The sequence below is a fragment of the Lynx canadensis genome, chromosome B2 (assembly GCF_007474595.2).
Source record: "Lynx canadensis isolate LIC74 chromosome B2, mLynCan4.pri.v2, whole genome shotgun sequence".
NCBI lineage: Eukaryota > Metazoa > Chordata > Mammalia > Carnivora > Felidae > Lynx > Lynx canadensis.
Genome location: NC_044307.1, coordinates 111158589 through 111177832, shown reverse-complemented (window position 1 = coordinate 111177832; position 19244 = coordinate 111158589). Strand labels below are relative to the sequence as shown.

The following is a 19244-nucleotide window of genomic DNA, read 5'->3' as shown; positions in this document are numbered from 1 at the left end:
AAATTATATTTGAGAATTTAAAACAATCAGGTTCTTTGCAATCTACCCCTTTGGTATATATAAGATATGAAGTTAGGCTTCGCCAATGAAATAATAAGTAGGAGGTGATTTATGTTGCAAAGTTTATTAACTTCCTCCTCTAAAGTGTGTCACCATTTTTCAGTTGGTATACTTTAGAAGATAAAATTAAGAAGACTTGTATCAAGAACAAGTTTCTTGAGCAGTGAAGAGTTTATTTGATTACTGTATACAGACATGGCCTAAGTCAACAATCAAATAAAATATAACTGCATGCATATATATCTGAAAATTAAAATAAATTCATTAGTCCATTTTCTAAAAATTCAGAATTTTACTATTTTTCTAAAATGTCTAATAAAATTTACTACAACTTTGGTTTTGCTTTTGTTCCTTTTAAAATATATACTTAAATATATATTAAAAGCAAGTATTTTGCTATTTCTACCTACAACATTCACTAAATATTTGTGTCATGTTAGTTACTTTAGGGAAGATATAAAAATGATGGTCTGCATTCCTGAGGAAATCATTTCAGAAACAAGTCACAATACACATAAGCCCTAAGAAAGGAAAAGACAGTATAAAGCAACTAGTAAAGTGTTTTGAATAAGTCTTATTAAAGAAAAACATATGCACACACATACACCAAAGTTAAGGAAGATAGTGAAATTCATTTTAATAGGCATGTTCCATATAAACAATTTGTCACAAATTTTGTATTTTAAGAGTCTATAAGAAAAATCACAGTATGCGTAGACTAGAAGCAAAATACATCAAACAAAAATATCCTAAAGATATTTAAGTTGTCAAAGTTTTGCAATTTTTCCAAATCATTTTAGGGTTTGGGGAAAAATAGTGCATTTTTGCTTTAAAAACAAATGTTCTCTATGTGTTTTTGACTATTATTCCTTCTCATCCAAAAAAAAAAAAATATTGCCCTACAAATTCCATAGTTTTAAATGAATGGTGTTTGTTTTATATTTACTAAGAAAATGGTTTGCCCATTACCATAAAAACAGAATTAAAAATACATCTGGCTAAGTAAATCCAAAAGAGAACAGTGGATTTTGTTGGGTTTATAGATAATGATATGTATATAAGTGACCATACATTCTTAACCTTTTCCTTGGGTGCAATTTGGAAGTAATATGCCTTTTAGTAGCCTACATTGGACATTGTGGTTGCATTCCAAGTGAGTAGCTTCACAACAAAATTATCTAATACACACGTGTTGCTTAGGGCTGTAATGTTACCATAGTTACTACCAGATCAAACATCTCAGGAAAGCAGGGCCACTAAGTCTTTCAGTTTACAGAAATTCAGCACTTTTGATAGTTTATGAGCCTTCATTTTTCTTCTTTTGGGGGCTTTTCCAATTGGCATTGTGTTGTTTCTTCATCTTTCTTTTTTACATCTAAAAAATAAATAAATAATTCCGTTCATTTATAGAATATAGTGAAATATATTTTATACTATAGTGGAATGAAACCATTAGTACTTCCTTTATGCATCCTAATAATTCTCTCCTTTATTAGGAGAGGCTTTGCCCTCAATCTAGATATGGAAACTATACAAAGAAAAGAAATATGGATAGGTTTGGGAATCAACATTCTCCTAGTTACCTTTCCCTCCTATTCTCCAGAATTATTACATGCGAGGCAGTCTCCTAGGTATTATCACAATCTCCATTTATAGATTAGTCTATTGAAATACAAACAGGTTAAGTAACTTGTTCAGTCACAGAGCTAGTAAGTGACAGAAACACAGTTTGGACCGGGTCAAGTGGCTCCATAGCCCAACCCCCTTAATGATCTCCCTAAAGTTCATCACACTCTCTCCAACTTCCTCACAGTTTCTATCTCCTTTGCTCTTAGGAGATGATCTCACTACTTTGCAGAAAAGAAAAAAAAAAATCAAAATCTTCAGGTAAAAGCTCCCTCAACCACCAAATTTCTAAAACCCCGTAGTCTGTACTTATTCCTTCTACCCTTCCTCTTATTACAATGGAAAATGTGTTCCTCAGGACTGGTTACATAACTTATTGGAGCCCAGTGCAAAGTGGGAATGTAGCACCCCGTCTCCAAAACATATGGAAAACTTCAAGACAGCAACAGCAAGTGCAAATCTCTTCTGAACCCAGGGCCCTGTGCAACCAACCACACCTCACCGCACAATCCTGGAGCTGGCCGTGGTGCTGCTCAGACTATCCAAGTCTATTCCTTCAAGATCTGGGACCCTCTCCATTTCTGCCTCATCAGCAAGCTGACTCTAACAATCATCTCCCGCCTCCATTTCACCTGACTTTCCCTTTCTCCTGACTCCTCATGTCCTCACATCACCACCAACTTCGAACTAACAAAGGCCTTCTTTTAACTGAAAATTTTCCACATACTATCTTGTCTTTTATCCTTTAAAACGTATCATCTCTTGAGGTCTCCATTTTAAATGAAAGCTATTAAGTCTCTTCTGCCTCCCTAATACTCTTGCCAAAATCATCACTGGCATCTTTGAAGTTCAATATGATGGATTCTATTCAGTTCTTCAATTTTTATTCAGGAAATATATTATTAAACATGTATAATATACCAAGCAGTGAAAAAAAAAAATATTCCAGCTCTCAGGAGACTTCTAGTGAGGGATATGGGGAATAAACAAAATAAGTAAAATGTATGGTATGTGAGGAGTCCTAAGTGCTATGGAGGAGAATAGTCCTAACTGTTATGGAGGAGAAGTGCTATGGAGGAGAATAGGAGTTTTCAAGAAGTCTTGGGGCATGGAGGTTGTGATTTTAGCTAAGGTTAGCTGGGGAGAAGGGCCATGCAAGTAAAGACCTGAAACGGTAAGGGGTGAGCTATGCCAATGGCAGGGAGAGAGCATTCTAAGCAGAGGGAAAGTTAGAGTCAAAGCTATCAATGTGCAGGAAGGAACTGCAGGCAGGATAATACAGAGAAAAAAGAACAGAAGATGGCGTCAGAGGGATACCAAGAGACCAGATCTTTTGGGTGAAAAATGGCAGCTAGCTGAACAAATCTGAAAGTAGAACTGACAATTATTGCTGATAGATTAGATACACAGTTGAGAGAAAGAGGGGAGACAAGGATGATTCCAAGATTTTGACTCTGGCAACTGGAAGTGTGAAACTGCCATTCACCAAGACGGGGAAGAGGCAGGAAGAACAGGTATCAGGGAGAATATCTGGACTCCGCTTTATTATCCATTAAGTTTGAGATCCCTCTTAGATAGCCAAAGCAGGGGTCAAATAGGCAGATGGATTTATGAGTGTGAAGTCAGTGGAGCTTCTAACTGGAGAAAATAAATCCATGAGCTATCAGGAAAATGATATCGTCCCAGTGAAATCGGACAGTATCTCAAGAGGAGGGAATGTTGATAGAGACAATGTAAAAAACAAAACCAAAAACAAACAAGCAAACAAGAAACCACTGAGTTCTGGTACCATGTAATTCATTAAGAGATCAGAGAGAGAAAGAAACAACAGCAGGAGAGGAACAGCCAGTGAAGCAGGAAGAAAACCAGGAGAACGGAATGTCCAAGAAGCCAAGAGAAGAAAAGTCTTAAGGGGAAGAAAGGGACGGTGCATCATGACAAAACTTCCAAGAGATCATGTAGGATGGAAACTAAGAATGGACTGCTGATTTCATCAGACACAATGCTACTCGTAATCTTGAAACAGAGGGGTGGTATGGTGAGGATCAGAGGAACAAAGAGGATTTGGAGGCATGTCCATTCTAAGGGCTTTTTACTGGCTGCTCCTTCTGCAAAGACAGCTCTTACCTCTGATCTTTGGTGCCTGCTGCTTCCTTCAGTTGTGATTCAAAACACATCATTGTCATTCAGATTTCAGTGAGGGCTGTCCTAATTTCTCAATCTAAAACCACAGTAACTCTACCACAACATCCTATTTAATTCTCTGATAGAACGGATACTGTTGACATATATTTATTTGTTTATAACCTAACTCTCCCATTGTAGATATCATCCAGGACAGCAAGACTTTATGTCTGTCTTATTCACCCATATGCTGCTAGTTTTTAGAATGGTGCTTAGCACTCAGTGGGCACTAAATTGAACAATGGATCAAATGAACAGTGATAGAGGGAGTTTAAGGAAAGGCCCTTTGTGACATTTACAGCTGCCGCCCTCTGTCCCTACTTGCTCATATGTTATCAGGCATCATTGTCCTCCCTATCACAGTTATTAATTTATAAGAGATAGATTAAGACAAAGTGTGAACTGGGCAAATTTCAGACAGGTTAGTTTCATGCAGGATGCAAGACATTTGTGAGCCTAGAATTTTTCCCACCTAAAAATATTTATCAACAACAACAACAACAAAAATCAAAGAGGATAGATCTGAGGGAAACCACTTAACCACCTACTAATCCACCTAATAACCCCCTTTCCTTTCCCTCTAAGGGAATGTGACCTTACTTAGAACAATCCTTATTTTCTTTTGCTAATAACTTCCTTGCCTCACCTTCCTTCTTATAAAAACCTTCCATTGTGTACAACTCCTCAGAGCTCCCCTCTACTTGCTGGATAGGATGCTGTCTGATTCATGAATCACTTAATAAAGTCATTAGATCTTCAAATTTACTAAGCTGAAATTTTTGCTCTTTAACAATATAAAAATAGTAACTATATTGTTTCTGATAATGGTCTCTCTAGCGACGGAAGTAAAATGGTGAAAACTACTCACTCTCCTACAAAGAGTTAACCAGGTAACATCAGTAAGCATTAAGGTTTTGTGTGTATGCAGTTAGGGTACGTAAACTCTAATTAGGCCCATTATACTAATAAGCAACTTAGCTTCTCTCCCTCTCTAGTTGAGGATGGCCCTTCAACAGCAACATTATGTTCTAATAACCATATTCCATTTTCAAACTTAAAAGGCCGAAATGATTACACACATTTTTATTTATTTTCCTTCTTTCCAATTTCCCATCTTATAATAGTTTGTGTGTGTGTATATATACTTTTTTTACTACTACTTGTAGTATCTCATAAGAGAAATGCAATGACCTCTGGGAAAAGATGAGGTGTCCCTGGCCAAACCAAGATTTACTTATTTCATAGGGATCAAACCAGGAACATTTGTAACTTTACCAGGTAGCAAATAATCTCCTGAAGCAAAGGACCAAGAGCCCTCTTCTGGGACTTGCATGAATAGTGTAGATATGCACAAACTTCTACCTTTCTCTTGCCTCATTGCCAGCGAGCATAAATTTCTGTACACATACTAAAGTCTACCTTGACGTCTAACATGGGGCACAAAGCACAGGTATTCTGGTAACACTTTTTTCTTTAACCTCTACAAATATTTTTAAATAAAAAGACTCCTTTAAAACTTCACTGAGAGTATCATTATATTTATTTCCAGAAGACTAAGCTCTGGAAGCTGTATGAGATGTATGTAAGAATGGGGTGAAAGACCCGAGATTTCCCTTCATTAGTTTGACAGCTCCCTTTTTTCCTTAATTCAACTTTTTCCACTGAAGAACAATCACCTTTTATACAAATACTCACCTTAAAGATTTCATCTTTAACTGATAATAAACTTCTTCTTAGATGTGAGAAACAGAAGGACTTGAGAATACTACAGTGAAATAGAACCTGCCAAAGTGGTTTGCCAATGGATGACAGAAAGAAAACTATTTCATTTCTGAGTGTTTCTAGATAAATGTTGTAAGTTTGTTGAGGGGATTATATCTGTTCACCTCTGATTCCCAATTACTAGCACTGTGCATGGCTATACACGTTCAATGAATAAATAAATGTTCAGCTTCCACATACACATCGAGACAAAAAGGTAAAACTGTCCACTTTCAGAAAGCCTAAAAAATGTACTTAGCCTTAAACAAACACTGAGAGATTTTAGTAGGCACTTGTGAAAAAAGGCACAGAAAAAAAGAGCACTTATGACTAGTTAAAAGAGAGACTGTTCCAGAGGAAAGGACTAAGAAGAGAGTGCTACTGTTTTGAAGAGAATTTGTGTGTTACCTTCCTCCATGGAGAGGGCCTCCAGTCTGAGGGGCAACTCCGAGATTCCACTTGTCCCCGCTGAGCCCTGGATGTCTGGCACCGCATTCCGGCGGCCTGTCCTTGCTGAAGATGCAAAATTGTTGACCACAGGCTCCACATCAGTCATTTTCGATGAATCTGTCCTCATAGCAACATCTACAAATAGAATGTGCACATGAAGAGGAGGATGAGCCTATTTTGAGGTAAATGTTCACAGTGGTGGTTGAAAGGCATGGCTAGATCAAAATCACAACAGGCTGGAGAATCTACTCATTGATCACACCCTGCATCTACGTCTACTGTTATGGTCCTGAAGCTTCCATTTGCACATTAGCACATTCGCTGAATAGAGAAGGAAGTTCTCAGTGTGAGCCAGGTTGCTATAAATACACCCTGAGCCGAATAAGCCACTTGGATGCTTTAGGGTGCAGTAATCTCTGGCTTTTGTTCTGTTTTTCTGTGGATGGATCAGCCAAACTAGGGCTTGGAAGGAAATGAAAACTGACTTGCTTGGCCACTCCTATAGAGACCCTGCCTGCCAGTTTTTGTTTGTGGTGCTTGTTCAGGCTGAAACTAAATTACTATAATTTGTATGGATCAAACAAAACACACTATGCTCCTACTCTTTAAATATGAGAAGTTCCACTTTATCTCAAAGGCATTTTTCCCCTAGTGACAGCTGTGTATTTCTGCCAGTTCTAGTCAAAGACCTAATTTTCAAAAGCCTCATGTTCATGTTTAGGAGAGTAGAACCTGTATTACCTTTCTTGCATTTAAGTGGAAATGGTAATTACTCATGCTTTCCTAAGCATCCTTTATCTTTCTAATAATTGTACCTATGAAAGAATTCTTAGGAAATCATTTACTGTACAGGGAGGGAAGGAGGTAGCAGATTCTGTTTATTCTAAAACTAACCCTCTTTAATATGATGTTTTCTAATGAATCTTTCCTAAGAAGTCAACACTGAATAGTATCTCAAAAGCAACAGAAGCGGCAGCAAGCATTTATTGAGAACCTATTAAGTACTAGGCTCTCAGTTGGGCACTGAGAACACAAAGGAATAACATACTTTCCTGTTTTTAGGGGACTTGCACTCTCAAAGGGACTTTGCACCCTCTTTTTCCTCTTTGATGCATTGGTATACATGCATACCACAGAATGTGCTGAGTATCAACCAAGGGATGGAGATAATCATCCTTTGAATCAATTAGACTTCTGTTTAGTATTTGCCAACTGTCTGGCATTGACAGACAACATAGATTAATATAAAAAGCACTGAACTATTAGTCAAAAAGAACTTCACTCCATTATAGGCTTGCAGGTGATATTGGCTAATTCATTTAATTTCAGAGTCAAGGTTCCTCCTCTGCACAATGGATATAAAAAAAATCAGCCTAACTGGTACACAAGATTTTTGTTAAGAACTAATGAGATAAAGGATATAGAAACTCTTGATAATTCTAAAATTATGTCTGGTTATTGGCACCATTGTTCACATCTCACAAAGTTTTATTCACTCCACTGCCCTTCTATGTATCCTTTTAATCCTACAAAGAAACATCTTCCTACTGGAAGTCCTCTTGAACTTCCTAAGAGGGAAACCAGAATGTATGCAATACAACATAAACATTTTCATATCTATTGTCTCATTTTAAGTCTCCCAATAATCCTTTGACATAGTAAGGAATAACCCTCACTCACTACGTGGATGTGAAAACCGTGGATGTGATTTATTTAAAGTCACAAAGCTGCTCATGTAGCACCCAAGAATGCAAATCCAGTTTCAGTTCACTCTGAAGGCAAGATGACATGGATCGCCACAAAATTATCTTTCCAAATCTCTGTGACATGCAGACAGTCATACAATAGCTACTTTTGATTCTGCCCTTGATTACTTTTTAAATAGGGAAAATATCATATATATAAATACACATATATATACATACACACATACTTACATATGTGTGTGTGAGAGAGAGAGAGAGGAAGGGAGGGAGGGAGAGGGACAGATTCCTCATCTTTTCATAGGTGTTCCTTTCTGGCTTTGAATGGTTATCTTGTGAGACCCCCACGCCCCACCCCTCCATGTTACATGAATGTCAATTACAGATCTCTTCTCTAGAGCTTGTGAGAAGTGTCTCACACCAAGTTTGGAAAAAGACCCCGTTTGCCAGCTTCCACTCTGTCTTCAGCCAATTAACAGCACATCGAAAGCCATGGCCACGATCAATGGTGTATTTCTGTGGAGCATTGTCCTGTGTCACACAAAGAAGTTAGCTATGGTAAGTTTGGAAGAGCAGCTCTGAACACCTTGATCATTACTGGCCTGACAGTCCAAAATCTTAAAGATAACAACACATATAAAAATATTAAGATATGCTATTTAAAATACTTAAATATGATATATTTTATGTTAAATGAAGTGAGTGAACTTCTTTAGTAAGACAGTCTATGTTAAAGACCTATTGAATTAGAATTTGTATATTGAAAAAGAATTTCTAAAAGGTGAACTTCCATCAAATGAAGAAATTCTAGGCTCTGGGTTTATTTCAAGGTTTCCTTGCTTTTGGCTGCTATTTTGCTTTTGCCTTTATATTATTATTTCAGACACAGGCTTTCTAAATTAGTCCTTTTTTGTCGGTTAGTGTTAGAAAACAAGATCAAAAAACTATCTAAAAGTCTGTCAAGATTTTACTCATTAACTACCATTTTAAGGTAAAAATCAGAACTGGATGTGTAGGAAAGCCAGACAACAATAGGCTGCTTTACCCCGGAGCTTTACTTGGTCATTTCCCAGCTCTCCCTCTTCCTACTACCATCTTCCTTTCAGAGCCGGCCACCGACGCTGATGCTGAGTGACCAGGATGTCATGCTCCAGCACAAAACAGACAGTTCACCCAGCCTGGACCCACAGGACTACAGGGAGACGTAGCTTTCTACAGTGAAGAGTCATCTCATCTTCCTGACAGAAGGTGTCGGTGACTTAGAGGCTGCTGGCTGGAAGGAACATTGGAATCCACAGTGTGATTCTCAACTGGGCTCTTTTAATCCTCTAGCAAAGACATTGCCTGCAGCATTGGAAATAACCTGAAAGTCCCTAAGGGAAGAATGGCTGAATAAACTATGTATATAATATTATGGAACGTTATACAGTGATTAGAAAGAATGTGCTAAATCCAGTTAGATCCACCTATGGAGATGCATCCTTGACACTGTGAAATAAAGCAAAATTCAAAAGTAATATTTACAGTGTGTGGGGGAAAAGTAATGAATATAATATGATCTCAATTTCATAAAAAGAATAAAAAATGCTAGTGGGGAGTGTAAGAGAGAACAAGGAGAATATTAATCATTTTTTGGTACTTCCTTACATATATAAACTTGTACAATGAGCATAGATTATTGTTGTGATTTAAAATAAATGAAATACATTCACCTGGAAAAATTATAAATATACAGATATTCTAGCACAGAAAGGTGCTAAAAGTGATATTTTGATAATTTAACCAAAAATAGTGTATCTTGAAGTGTAAGCCTCTTCCTGTACCAAACAGCCATCTTACCTGTCTGTTGTTATTGTCCTCTGCAACATTGATTACATATGCCTGATTTTTCTTTTAGAGGGATGATTATATATATAGTAAAAGATTTCAAAATGGAGCAAGCAAGCAAGCTTGGCTAAGAAAGTTTCCTTTAAAGTAGGGCCAGGATGGGTGCTGGGTGGCTCAGTCACTTGACCATCCAACTCTTGATTTTGGCTCAGTTCATGATCTCATGATTAGTGAGTTTGAGCCCCAAGTCAGGCTCCATGTGGAGCCTGCTTGGGATCCTCTCTCTCTTTCCTTCTCTCTCTGCCCTTCCTCCACTTGCTAAATCTTTCTCTCTCTCCCTCTCTCTCAAATAAATTTAAAAAAATTTTTTTTTTAAATACAGCCAGTAAGCCATAAGGGAGGAGGAATTTATGCACGTCCTCAGCAGAGAAACTATGAACTTTTTGAACTTTTAAGCTATCCGCAAGCCCTCAGCCTAGACTGAACTTCCCCCCTCACCGTGACAATTGGATCTTCTGTGGTCTTCACTTCTAAAGGAGCCAGTTGGGTTTAACAAGCTTCAACCATGCATTTGCATTCACAACCAATCCCAGTTAACCTAATTTCAATTCCTGTTTTGCAGAGGATCTAAATGAAAACTACATTCCTAACCTTCCACCTTTATATAACCTTGCCCCACTCTTTGTCCTCCTTGGAACACAATTTGGGTTTCTATCTCAATCTATGGCTCCCAAACTGCAATTTTAACTGCCCACATAAATGTCTGTTTTAATTTTCAGTTAATTCTTTCTTTGTCAACATTATATATAAAGTAGAGACAACTGGTCTCTTCAAATGCTTTGTGATGTTTAAAAAATATATAACCTATAGAAAGATGAGGAAACACTGCTAATAAACACGGAAGAGAGATTAACTTCCAAATTCTTTTAAATTTCTGGGCTTATGCTTTGCATTCTGTGTGTGTCTCTCTCTCTTTGCCCCTCCCCCACTCGTGCTTTGTCTCTCTCTCTCTCTCAAAAATAAACATTAAAAATAATTTTTAAAAAATTTCCAGGCTTAAAAAGCTAATTACGTGTATGTTTGCTAACTAAGGCAACAACTCTTCCTCTTTTTCTTCTACAGAATTAGTAGAGGAAATCTGGAAGAGTGCTGCTTTGTCAGCTGTGAGTGCTTACAGAGCTGAACCCATTTGGACATTTGAAGATTTCCCAGAAGTCCCTGCATGCCCCCAGCATGCATCTCTGTTGAAAATACACAATTTTCAGGATGCCTGACCAAAAGACCATTAAACAGTCATAGATACACACACATGCCAACATCTCTGCAGTCTCCACAATATTGAAAATTCAACACCAGCACAACTGAAGAGAACAAAGATGTCCAAGTTAAATGAAGCATATACAAAATTTTGATGTATATACAAAATCACTAGCCAGCTCCCAATGGGCTTAGAAGAGCCTGCTAAGAACAGAATGTATGTTACAAGCGTAATAATAAACAAAAGTTTGGAACACCTGGGTGGCTCAGTCAATTAAGTGTCTGACTCTTGGTTTTGGCTTAAGTCATGATCTCACAGTTCATGGGTGTGAGCCCCATGTTGGGCTCTGCTCTGATAGTGCAATGCCTGCTTGGGATTCTCTCTCTCCTTCTCTTCCCTCCTCTGCTTTCTCTCTGTCCCTTTCTCTAAAAATAAATAAATGTAAAAACACTTTTTTTTTAAGTTTCTATAAACAGGAGCACCTGGGTAGTTCAGTTGGTTGAGCATCTGACTTCAGCTCAGGTCATGATCTCACAGTTCATGAGTTCGAACCCTGCATCGGGCTTGCTGCTGTCAGTACGGAGCCTGCTTCTGATCCTCTGTCCCCCTCTCTTTCTGTCCCTCCCTCACTTGTGCTCTCTCTCAAAAATAAATAAATAAATAAACATTTAAAGAAAAGATTCTATAAACAAAAGTTTTTGCAACTTCTTTCTCTCCCAACTGAGATGATCTACCCTCTTAGCTCACACTCATTCTTTTCCTTAAGTTTCCTTACTTGAAGCCAAGACTGCAAGGTCATTACCTTTTTTCTAAATCTGTGGATCCATATCACTCTCTTCATCTCCCACAGTGAAACTACTACTCATTCTGCATGTAAGACTTGAAATAAACTTCTCACACACTAAATGAGTTCTCTGGGAGAAATGAGTTCTCTGGGAGTATGAGTCAGGGTATCTCAAAAAACACTGAAAGTAACAAGGAAGAACATGTACTTTGGAAAGTCATTGTTTTTCCTGGTCAAAAGAGAGGATGAAATAGAGAGAGACATACACTGTTCTCAGTTGATTAGCAAATTCCTCATCTGGCTCTCTCCAGCGTTCAGTATCTTAATACCTTATGCTAGGTTTCTTCAGTTCTCTGCCTACAGCTATTATTTTGCAAGATTTTATTTTGGAACATAAACACTTCTTCCAAATGAGGTGAGAGAACTGTAACAATTGCATCTCAATGTGGACCAACAGAAACCGCTTCCACTGAATAATTAAGTGTCTGGCCCTGTGCTAGGCCCCCACACTACAAAGAGGAACCCCCAGAATGGTGAGGTCAAACATATTCTGATCTTTTCAGTACCTTTCTTGACCTCAAATCCTACTCTTTGGAAATAAAGCAAAAGTATACACCTCGAAAAATGGGAATCCTAGCACATCTATTTACCTAAGTATCAAGACAATTTTAGGGTAAATAGAGCTTACATGAAATGTATACCTGTATAAAAATTATGTTTTTAACTTAGAGATTTTTATTTTTTATTTTTTTAATTTCTCCATTTTTGGAGTTTCTGTGCCTCAAGTCTAAGCCAGAGGAAATTCTACCTCTTGTCTATTGACACATATTGTTTCTCATGCTTAGATTCTTGCCTGATAATGATATAAACAGACCCTTCAACATATATTGGTAGATGCATGAAAGCTATTTTTACCATGCATAATTTTTGACAACTTAGACCTATAAAATTCTAAATATAAAGCCATATTGATTTTTCTATAATCTCCTAGGTAAAGTAATGAACAAATCTGAATACCTGTCTGGCACAATTACATCGTTAAACTAAGATAGGGTCATTTAGGACAATAATATGGACTGATGTGGATAAAGATAAAAAAAATAACTGCAATAACCACGCAACACCCTTGAGTGCAAGGGTCACATTTAACTGGTCATTCTACTCTAGAAAAAACTTACCCCAAACACACCCTCCATTAAAGACTCTACGGAGTTAGTTTGCCATAGGCCTACTCCTACCCTTGCAGCTTCCCCAAAGGACCTGTAAACTTAAGTGATGCGGACCCAGACACTGAAGTGATGCGGACCCAGACACTGAAGTGATGCATTAACATCATTAACATTAACAACATTAACATTAACACAGCCAGTTTGTGTCAAAGTCTTTTCTAAGTTCAGACAGTACTGTTCTGTTGCTTTGAAACAGACGTCCCTAATTATTAGTACATTATCTTGGGTTGCGTGTGCATGGGCGCGTGCGTGGGCGGGTGCTTGCGTGCGTGCATGCGTGTGTGTATATTATGCCAGATAGGTGGTATCCGGGACACGCAGTGATATTTTCAGTTCTCCTTTAGGTGAATGTAATTCTAAATGGTTATAACCTGTAGCACAGCATCCCTCCTATCTTACATCTTACATAGTTTGGACTTTTTGCTTCTCACCTTTTTATTTCTATCTTTCTGAGAGATTAGAATTGAGAGCACTTAGCTTGAATTACAAGGAACCATTTTCATTTTTTCCCCCACTTTACCTGAAACCCTGCCTGTATTCCTCCATTCTCATTTACTTTTCACATTTTCCTTTCTAACTGAGGGACTCAAATACCAGTGTGTTCTTACTTCATTAAGGTGGCAGAGCCTACTTAAGAAAGTATTTGGATTCTATTCAAAAGTACTTATTTAACAACGACTCTGTTCAGAGCGCTGTGCTAGTAACTGGGATTTGCCACAGTAAGGACTTCCCCTGCTTCAGCTGGAGACCTGGAGAGGCTCAGTGCCAGGCAGCTCCCCCAAATGCACAGAGGAGGTAGTGGTTAGTTCCAAAAGAGAAGATGGGGTAAGAATGCACTGAGTGGGGTCCCAGAGAAAGGGCTAGAAAATTCTAATGAGAGACTGCTCTCAGATCATCCACTTCTCATCTTTGCCTTTTTCCAACTATTTTTGGACACAAAGTCTTCCTAGATTTCAATAAAGGCACAAAGATTCTTCAAGCTGAATTTGCACTACCAAGAAAATGAAATAATTTTGAGGATTATATGGTTTGCTTGCACCAGTCCCATCTCAGAGTGAACACAACCTGTCTGTGCAGGGGGGTTTTAAACGCAAGTCCTAAGAAGTCAGTTCCTTTTTTAATGAGACAGTGGTTTTAAACTGTCAAGTGACTTTTGATGACATCAGTAGGAAGGAGAAAAAGGGAAGTTAATCTGACCAACATGGTCACAGTAGAAATGTCTTTGTATCCTTCTGCCTAGTATGTGGACTGGCACACAGTTGCCTATTAAGTTCAATAAATATTTAATTCATAGCTGATACCTATAAATTATGGGCAGGCAAACACAGCCAGTGAAGGTGCTTTTAACTACTAATATTCTTAATAAAGCCTGAAAATTCATTTAATCAAATATTAAAATGAATTATATTACATTAACAATAAAGTAGCTTTGTGGGCAGGACATAGATTAGTGGTAAATACAATGCCTTGCAGGTGTGGGTAACATCAATTGTCATATGCAGAGCAGGAGTTAATGTAAAAACTCTTATGGAATCACCCTCACCCATGGCATCTAAATAGTTATAGTTTTCAGACATTGGCTGTCTCAGAGGATTCATAAACATTAAACTGTGAACCGACTGCCCAACCTAAAGTCAGTTACACACAATTAATCAGCTTTCCCTTGTGCAAATATGCAATCCTCTAACACTTTAAAATGTTCTTTTTATTTTGACAGAGAACAAGTGTGAATGAGGGAGGGGCAGAAAGAGAGGGAAAGAGAGGATCCCAAGCAGGTTCCACACTGTCCGTGCAGAGCCAGATGTGGGGCTCGATCCCACAAACCATAAGATCATGACCTGAGCCAAAATCAAGAGTCAGATGCTTGGGGCGCCTGGGTGGCGCAGTCGGTTAAGCGTCCGACTTCAGCCAGGTCACGATCTCGCGGTCCGTGAGTTCGAGCCCCGCGTCGGGCTCTGGGCTGATGGCTCAGAGCCTGGAGCCTGTTTCCGATTCTGTGTCTCCCTCTCTCTCTGCCCCTCCCCCGTTCATGCTCTGTCTCTCTCTGTCCCAAAAATAAATAAACGTTGGAAAAAAAAAAAATTAAAAAAAAAAAAAAAAAGAGTCAGATGCTTAACCGACGCCCCTCTAACACTTTAAATAGACAAGATCCTGTATTTTTAAAGTGTTCAGCTAATTCTCTTTTACCATTTTCATTCTCAATAAGGGGGAAAATAAAACCCTTTATCCTCTGGATTTATTTTCTTTGCCTATGATTATTATTGAGAGTGATACATCTATGACAAAAATAGTTCCATAACTATTCTTCCAATGTAGAAGTAATCTAAAGCAATAGCTTAAGAATGGACACTTTAAACTGCATACTTTTATTTCAGAAAACTTTTATAACTTATATACACTTGTCTTCAAAAGGAAAAATGCAGTGATACAAAAGAATTATTTTTACCAACATACAAAAATTTATATATGTAAATGTGTACCATATCCATCAAAGCCATTACTTTAGGAAGCTACATATGTATTCCACCTCTGAAAATATTTTTATGACTCCATCAGTGTAATCCACTTTATACTCATATTTAATATAGTGGTAGAATAATACTATGTTTAAAATATAACATTATATTTTATAGTGAACTGTTTTTAATTAAAAGCTATCCCAATTGATCACCTATTTCTTTGTACTACCATGACTTCAGGTTGTTGTTTTTTTAATGTTTATTTATGTTTGAACGAGAGAAAGGTAAGAGTGTGAGCAGGGGAGAGGCAGAGAGCGAGGGAGACACAGAATCCGAAGCAGGCTCCAGGCTCTGAACTGTCAGTACAGAGCCTGATGCGGGGCTCGAACTCACAATGAGATCGTTACCTGAGCCGAAGTCTGACGCTTAACCAACTGAGCTATCCAGGCACCCCAATTTCAGATTTTTTTCTAAGCCTCCTTAAGTAATTTAGATTAGCATATATTTGGAAGAATTCTGTTTCAAGTGAAGATTTGAAAGCAGAGCTTTGAGCAATGTTAGAATTACTGAACTACCTTAGCAAGCCCTTGGGATGACTGCTCTTAAATTAGTCCTTATATTTGTTCAGCAGTCCAAACAGAGCAATGGAAAGTTTGGTCACCTAAATGTGAGCATGTAGTTGAATCCTGCATTGCCATCTAATAAACTTGCGACTTCCCACAAAACATTTAACTTCTTTATTAATTAAGTTTCCACATTTATCAAAAGTAGAATTAAAATTACCTATTTTACTACTTTGGAACCCAACAAATTATTTGATATAAATGTGCTTGGTTAACAACTACACAAATGAAATTTGTTTAGAAATCAGTCACGTTAATTTATAGGCACTATAATAGATTATCATAATAAACACTGATTATCCTGTTAAAGTCTGCTTTTGATTTGGCTCTAGAGACAGCCTCTGACATTGTGAGTTATAAAGACAAGAAAAAAATTAACCCAAAGGTATTTCCAGAAACTTGGTGTTTAGGGAAAAAAAGAGCATAAAAAGTTTACAGTCTGGCTTCCAAATCCCCCCACACAAACATCTCAAAGTTGGCTACCTCTCTTAGGTAGCCACCTGTGACAGAAGACTGAATCTTCCTTACACCCTTCATCATGGTTTCTCCCTAAGGGAAAAAGTTTCATATACTTTCAGCAACAAAACACGTTTAAGTGTTTCATTAAAGTTAAAATGGGATTGAAATTGTCACTTTCTTCATGATACCTGAAAAACAATTCTTAATCTGAGTATTAACATAATGACATAATATGGTGAGGAATTAGAAGGGTCACAAAACACCTGAGAGAACTCTGCTTGCTCAGTAAAGCTCACCACCCCACTTAAAACAATGTCTTCTTCCTGTAGCTCTTGACCTTCCTTTCTTAATCTGTTCTACTGTACCTTAGCACTGAGTAGCTTTGACACATATTATAACTTAGTAGGATTGCACTACTATTTACTGTCTATCTCCCTCTACTAGAATAAAAGCTCTACAAAGGCATAAGTTTTTGTAGGCTGTTTCACTGATGTATCCATAGCACTAAGTCATGCCTGGCACTCACTCAGTAGGTACTCTAATAGAGTTTGTTTACTGAATGAAACAATTATCTTTCCACTTCTCTTTTTCAAAATGAATTTTTTTCTTTTTGCATATGAAAGTAACACATGCTCATTGTCGGAAAAAAAGTGACAATTCTTCTGGAAGAAGAAAAAACAAATTGCCTTTTATCCCATTATCCAATGACAGCACTATTATAATTCTAGTGCATATCCTTCCAGTATTTTCTCAGTGCTCACATAGACAGATGCACATAAATATCTTATATACCTATATTTTAAAGCTGGATTGTATTTATTTGATATCATTTTATTATATCTCTTATAAATCATTTTATCTTATCTTTTAAAATATAATTATTTTCAGGCCAACATAATTCTAAATTTTTAATGAAAGTTGGAAAAAAAAATTTCCTAGAAAGCTAACATTTCAGGGCTTATACCAACCATGTAAAATAGGCATAGCCAAAAGCCCAAACACAACGCCAAAAGGAAAGAACATAACTAAGGACTGAAATCATTCACAAATCTTTCCTTTTTTTATATTTTTAATTTTTTTTTAATTTTTTAATGCTTATTTATTTTTGAGAGAGAGACAGAGAAAGAGAGACAGAGCATGAGTGGGGGAGGTGCAGAGAGAGAGAGAGAGAGAGAGAGGGAGACACAGAATCCGAAGCAGGCTCCAGGCTCTGAGCTGTCAGCACAGAGCCCGAAGCAGGGCTTAGACTCACAAACCACAAGATCATGACCTGAACCCAAGTCAGATACTTAACCAACTGAGCCACCCAGATACCCCCACAAACCTTTTCTTAACTAAATTGGATGAAGTTGATTTATAAGCAAGATGCTTTTTTAAACTCACATAACTTTAAAAGTTCCAGTGATGTCTGTTTTTTGTATTGCATCAATGTATAAAAAATTTGGGGGGATGTCTCTTAGTTCCTTTTTGAATAGATTTAATTTTCTTTTTTTTTCCTAGCTGAGAAAAAAGGAGAAATAATTCAGCCTTTTCAAGCTCTGGTTTGTTTTCTAAGTTCTCTTCAGTACTTTATTTTTCTTTGCAGAAGAAATCATTTTAGTGTTTCATCAAGCACAAAATTCAGTCAAAATCACAGTAGCAAAAATTTTTTAAGTTGTTTTGAGGATTTTTGGGTCATACAGGCAAAAAAATAAAAATTCCCAATCAAATAGAAATAACTTCAGAAAGAAAAGTCATACCGTTGAAATATTTTTGTTCATCAAATTATGTATACTGATGTTTGTCTACAATTAAGTTAATAGAAGTAAAATTATTTATATGGATGCATTTAACTTTTATAAAACTCTTTTGTAAAAATAATAAATTCTGTTACTATTTAATATTATATTAAATATATTATTATATTTATATATTTATATTTATAAACTTACAAATTTATATATATTATATAAATTATATATATAAATTTTATATATATATAAATTTTTATAAAATATATATTATATTCATATAATTATATATTATATAATTATTATAAAATAATATTAATTCTGTTACTCTTTAATATTATATAAACTCAATAGAAAAGATGAATCTTCATAAAGTAATATCTGGAATATGTTCAACAGACATAATAAACAATTCAAAACTAGTATATATATTAATTTTCAAAATATATATACAGAAAAACATAAGAGAAATACCCAAAGTTTTAACAGTAGTTTTTTTTTTTTTCTGAGTGGTGTTATTATACATGATTTCTCTTTTCTTCTTTGAACTTTGTTTTCTAAATTTTCCACAATGAAGATTTTCATTATGTGCAAAAAGGCATAAACATGTTGTGAACACACAGTTTTAAATCACTTGAGTGAGATTCAGTGCATGTGATTCTGTATGATGGGATAGTCATTACTATCTTCATTTTAAAGGTGAGAACACAGAGGGCCATAAAATGAAATGGTCTGGCTAAAGCAACGGAGCTAGCAAGTGGCAGAGGTGAGACAGAACCCATTTCACCTGACACCTCAAACGTTGCTCCTTCGGTTACACCTCACCAAATATTTGTTGAACAGAGACTCGGTCTTCATTAAACCAATTGTTACTAAGCATCTACTATATCCTTCATTCAGTGTGAGATTCCAGAGAAATGGTGTCAAATAAGATGAAACACTGTGATTAACAGAGTGGGGATGCACACAAAAAAACATAATATGTGGTCTTTACTCTGAAAGATTGTATAACCTAATTGTACAGATGAAATACGTGCACATTAAAGAGAATGCAAAAACAGAAGCCAATATATGATATATTCAAATACATA

The 19244-nt window shown here is 36.7% G+C and overlaps 1 protein-coding gene across 2 annotated transcripts in view; it reads right to left on the bottom strand.

Moving 5' to 3' along the window:
* Positions 1 to 672: 672 nt before the first annotated feature.
* The window catches only part of PKIB (cAMP-dependent protein kinase inhibitor beta), a 104566-nt gene continuing 85994 nt past the window's right edge, over positions 673 to 19244 (bottom strand). For both annotated transcript variants that reach the window (XM_030314608.1, XM_032593327.1), the window contains 2 exons: positions 6040 to 6216; positions 673 to 1435 (listed from right to left, as the gene is read on the bottom strand). In XM_030314608.1, coding sequence (XP_030170468.1) covers positions 1368 to 1435; positions 6040 to 6208 — 237 coding nt within the window. In that variant the 5' untranslated portion in view covers positions 6209 to 6216 and the 3' untranslated portion in view covers positions 673 to 1367. The remainder of the gene's footprint in view (positions 1436 to 6039; positions 6217 to 19244) is intronic.